General features: G+C 50.6%; 1 protein-coding gene across 3 annotated transcripts; it reads left to right on the top strand.

Annotated features, from left to right (window-relative positions):
- The first annotated feature begins 630 nt into the window (after positions 1-630).
- Positions 631-3,268, top strand: ASCL2 (achaete-scute family bHLH transcription factor 2). 3 transcript variants are annotated; one of them, XM_073347253.1, is made up of 2 exons: positions 631-1,729; positions 2,452-3,268. In XM_073347253.1, the coding sequence occupies exon 1, from the start codon at positions 964-966 to the stop codon at positions 1,702-1,704; it is 741 nt and encodes a 246-aa protein (XP_073203354.1). In that variant the 5' UTR covers positions 631-963; the 3' UTR covers positions 1,705-1,729; positions 2,452-3,268. The 3 variants fall into 3 exon arrangements, with proteins under 3 accessions (XP_073203354.1, XP_073203352.1, XP_073203353.1); XM_073347251.1 differs by having other exon boundaries at positions 2,449-3,268; XM_073347252.1 differs by having other exon boundaries at positions 631-1,741.
- The last annotated feature ends 1,318 nt before the right edge of the window (positions 3,269-4,586 follow it).

The following is a 4,586-nucleotide window of genomic DNA, read 5'->3' as shown; positions in this document are numbered from 1 at the left end:
AAATTTACACAGCTTGTGGGGAAGGGAAGGGGGTTTATTATGAAACTGCTGCAAAACAGAGTGTGTTGTAAAAACAACATTGTTGTGTATATAAAATAAAGCTGTGGTGCGTTGTGTGAATATTTGTGGCTTCACAGCGCATCAGTGTTTAGCAGTTCTGAGGCTCACAGTGCGGGTGGAGTGGGGTGGGTAGTTAGGGAACGGGTCCCTTCATGTGTTGGGTGGAGTTGAGGGTAAGGAAGGTCTTCCCCTGTCTCTCTCTCTCTCTCTGGGGCAACAGTGTGGGAGAGAGATACACTCCACTCAGGGCAAGCGTGCAGGGGCAGAAGGAAAGGAAGGTCTCCCTCTCTGCCTACTGCTCATAGGTGCAAGAGCTGGAGCTTCCCTAGGCCCCAAGCTGGCTGCATTGGGATGCAAATAAGGCGGAGCGCGTGCTCCTCTCCGGGGGGAGGGATTGTTTATGGAACCTCCGCCGGGAGCCACGCGCCGGGCGTACGAAGCTGCCAAGCGAATTCCCCATTGGGTGGGAGGAGGCTCGGGAGCAGCGGGGGGGGGCTGTTGTGTGTGTGGCGCGCGTCGCGTCGCGTGCTGTTCCCGGGGGCTCGCGAGCGGCGGCAGCAGCAGCGCGTGTTGATAAGGGGCAGCGCTCAGAGGAACCTGCTGCAGAGGCGCATTGACAGCGCGCAAGGGAGCAGGGCTGCAAAGAAGGGGAGGGGGTGGGTTACTGAAGCAGCCGCGGCCGGGATTGTGGCTGAGCGGGCAGCGCCCGGCTCCACGCGCTGGGCACGCTCCCCCTGTTTGCAGTTAAGGAGGAGGGGGAAATATTTGGCAGGGTTTTTTTTTCTCCCCCCCAAAAAACTATTTTTGCAAGTTTTTTTTTTCTTCCTTGCAAACTTTCCCCCACTTGCAGCCCTGCTCCGGTCACCTGCCCCCCGGAGGCTGAGGTAGGGTAGATGCCCCAAGATGAACGGCGGGCCAATAGCAGCTGCCATGCAACAGCCACCCCCGCCTTGCACAAGTTTTCCCTTGCACGGATGCGGCGCCGGTTCCTTGGGGATGAAGTTCCAGCCGATGCCAGGAGCAGTCTCCTCCTCGGTGCCGCAGCAGCAGCTGCTGGTGGCCGCTAAGGGCCCGGCTCAGAACCCCAGCTCCTCCGCGGCGCGCTGCAAAGGCTCCAAGCGGCGCTCCGGCTCGCCCGAGCTGCTGCGCTGCAAGAGGCGCCTGGCTTTCCCGGGGCTGGCCGGGCAGCCGCAGCCGCCGGCGGGGGGAGCAGCGGCCGTGGCCCGGCGCAACGAGCGCGAGAGGAACCGGGTGAAGCTGGTCAACCTGGGCTTCCAGACCCTGCGCCAGCACGTGCCCAACGGCGCCGCCAGCAAGAAGATGAGCAAGGTGGAGACGCTGCGCTCGGCCGTGGAGTACATCCGAGCCCTGCAGCAGCTGCTGGACGAGCACGACGCCGTCCGCGCCGCCTTCCACGACGGCCTCCTGCCTCCCGCGCGGGGCGCCCCCGGCGGCGGCTGCTCCTACTCCTCCGCGTCGCCCTCCTTCGCCTCCGCCTCCTCCTCCTCCGGCGGCCGGGAGGGCAGCTCCGTGCCGGGCTCCCCGCACTCGGCTTATTCCTCGGATGAGAGCGGCTACGAGGGGGCGCTGAGCCCCGAGGAGCGCGAGCTGCTGGACTTCACTAGCTGGATCGGGAGCTACTGACCCGCGCCGCGTCCCCTCCCCGCAGGTAAAGCGGCCGGTGCGTGTCCTGCCCTGTGCCCTCCTCCCCCCACTCCCATTGCAATAGGTGCAGTGGTGCTGCAAAGAGCTAGTGGGTGCGATGCCCCAAATGCCCCACGCGGTTGCAAGAATCAGTTGCCCTACGCTAGTCGGTTGCACTGGCTGAATGATCTAATTGAGCGATTGGGTTGCACTGCCAAAAAATAATAAAGTTTCGTCGCAAAAGTGAATGAACGCGGCCTGTCAGCCATCTCGTTAACACGAAGACGTTGGAGTCCAGTTTAATCAAATGCCGTCCTTGAGTTCGACTGCATACAAACTTTCCCCCAACTTTTAGGTCCCAGGTGAGTCACCACTGGAAATAGCTGCAACCTGAATAAGACACCTGGCTGGTTTTGAAAGTTGGGGGTGGAGTAGAGAATACAAACTTTCAGATTTGGGTGGCAAAAACCCAAAACAAATGAGGAAACTAAATGTATAGCAGTCATTTTCGGACGGAAGGGTGGAGTGGAGAAGCTACATGGGCATGTGGGGCAAGTTCTGCTTGAACAGTATAAAGACAATAAATCACTGGCACATCATTTTGTGGAAGAGATTTAAACTGCACCGACATTAATTAATGTAGAAATGTGGCCAGGGAGGAAGCTGTGCATCTCTCCCAGAGGTTGGGCAGAGTCTGTTAGTCACATGCTGCAGTGCTAATAGCCCTTTTCTTTTTCTTTGTAGCAGCCTTGAAAGCAGAGATGTGCGGGACCTCAGTACCTCATTGTCCTTGATGCCTATTATGATGCAGCAGAAGAGCAAAACGGACTCTTCTCACTACAACATGTTTTCTACCTTCAAGGAGCCCTATTGTCAAGGTCTTTAAGGGGCTGGGCTTTGGAACCTACCTAGCAGGGTTCTTACTTGGAACAAAAGACTGTGGCTCTTAATTTTTTTTTTTGAAAGTGCAATTATGTAAATAGGTTATAGGGACCAATATCTTTAACTGCTGTTGTACAGGAGTTTATGGTGCCCTCCAAGGCTTTAATTGCCAATGAAATGGTTTGGTATACTCATGTTTCAAGTGATGGAAATCTACCAGGCTTCCAACTTTTAACACATATGTTGTTGTTTTTTTATTTGGGAGGGGTGAAAAATGAACACTTGATGCTTCCTTTTCTGAAGGGGGAGGGAATTTTTGTAATGTCAAAGATTCTATTTTATATGTAACTTGAACTGCCTATGGGAACGCTATCAATATGAAGACTTATTTTTGTACAAGAAACTGTAGAAACAGGGAAAGGGAGGAGGAGTTGTTCTAGTAAATCCAATCCCCTTGTTCCTTAACACTGCCAGCTAGAATGTTTTGAGAACTTATACAATTTAGAGAATATTTTTTCCAATACTACTAAGGACTGTAAAAATTATGTTTTGTCTTAAATGTGGTGTCCAAGTCTTGTCTGGTGTGAAGGTTCACTTATCTGAAAACTGAAGTTTAATGTTTTGAAGGCATTTTGTATGCACTTGCAAGGGTTTCTTAAGTTGTACATATGCAGTTTTTAAAGAGTATTTTATGTAAATTGACTTTATAAATAAAATCTATTTATAAATGGCTTCTCTAGTTATAGGATGCACATTCCAACCATGTCTACTTACAAATTCTTTCCATTTTGCATGAGGAAGACCTGTTAAGCATGAGAACACTTTTATGGTAGCAAATCATTATATGGGGCCAGATGGCGCACACTATGGCCAGACATATTCACAGTCCTTGTGCTCAGCTGAGTGCAAGAATGTTGTATGACTAATATTGCTAGGAGAACTAGCCAGCCAAACATGCATGGGAAGGAAGTGAGATTACGAAGGGGCCAGCGTGCTCCACCCTCTTATGAAGTAATACAAAGGGGGTTCTCTCTGAATGCCTTCCATCTCCCCAAGATGTAGTGGTGCAGCTCTGCCTAGCCTTCATTGTGGTGTTTGGCCTAAAGGCACAATACAGCTCTAAGCAACTACTGGAGACAGTGGTTTTCTGAGGTTTCCATTTGTCCTGACCCTGCAACTCTCAGGGTTAGAATCTGATATCCTTATTCAAGTTGATTAGTACCTTTGAAATCACTGCTCAGGGTAGGTGGGGGTATCCAAATCTGGCCCAATGTTAACTGAAGTTATGTAAAAGGATGAGTATACCATTTACTTAATACTCTTATTCAGAGGTAATAAACACCATTATTTAAGCATTTCAGCTGAGTAAGTATTGCAGGTTCTTATAACCTCATTTAAGAGGTTTAAGACTTCTGGGTTTATGCTAAAGGCATGTTTCAGTGGGAGCATGCTACAGCTCCCTTCAGCTATTGGGGAAGATTACTATGGATCAGCAATGACAAAAGAAGGGAGAATATGAATGGGAAAACAAAGGCCCTTATTTCCCAAATATAGTGGTAGCTAATTTAATTCAGCGAACTGTAGCAAAATGGAACAGGATATGCTGAGTGAACACAGAACAAACCACAGAAATTTAACTTACTTTCCAAAGACCATGTGTATAGATCCTCCTTACTCTACTGGAGTAAGTAGTGCATACATCTTGTGATTCAAGGAAAAAGCAATGGGAGGATACAATTCCACCTCTCCCCCATTTTATTTCAACTACTAACTAGGATACTTTGTATCATACAGCACATCATCCAAGGCTATGTGTGCTTTTACTCTCAGTCCTAATAGATGAAAGCCCAGTGAGGTTAAGGGTTAGACCAGGGATCGGCAACCTTTGGCACGTGGCCTGTCAGGGAAATCCGCTGGCGGGCCTGGATGGTTTGTTTACCTGCAGCGTCCACAGGTTCGGCTGATCGCAGCTCCCACTGGCCATGGTTCGCCCTGCCAGG

Source organism: Lepidochelys kempii, chromosome 6 (genome assembly GCF_965140265.1).
Source record: "Lepidochelys kempii isolate rLepKem1 chromosome 6, rLepKem1.hap2, whole genome shotgun sequence".
Taxonomy (NCBI): Eukaryota; Metazoa; Chordata; order Testudines; family Cheloniidae; genus Lepidochelys; species Lepidochelys kempii.
The sequence above is the reverse complement of the archived record's forward strand: the minus strand, read 5'-3'. Positions and strand labels throughout refer to the sequence as shown.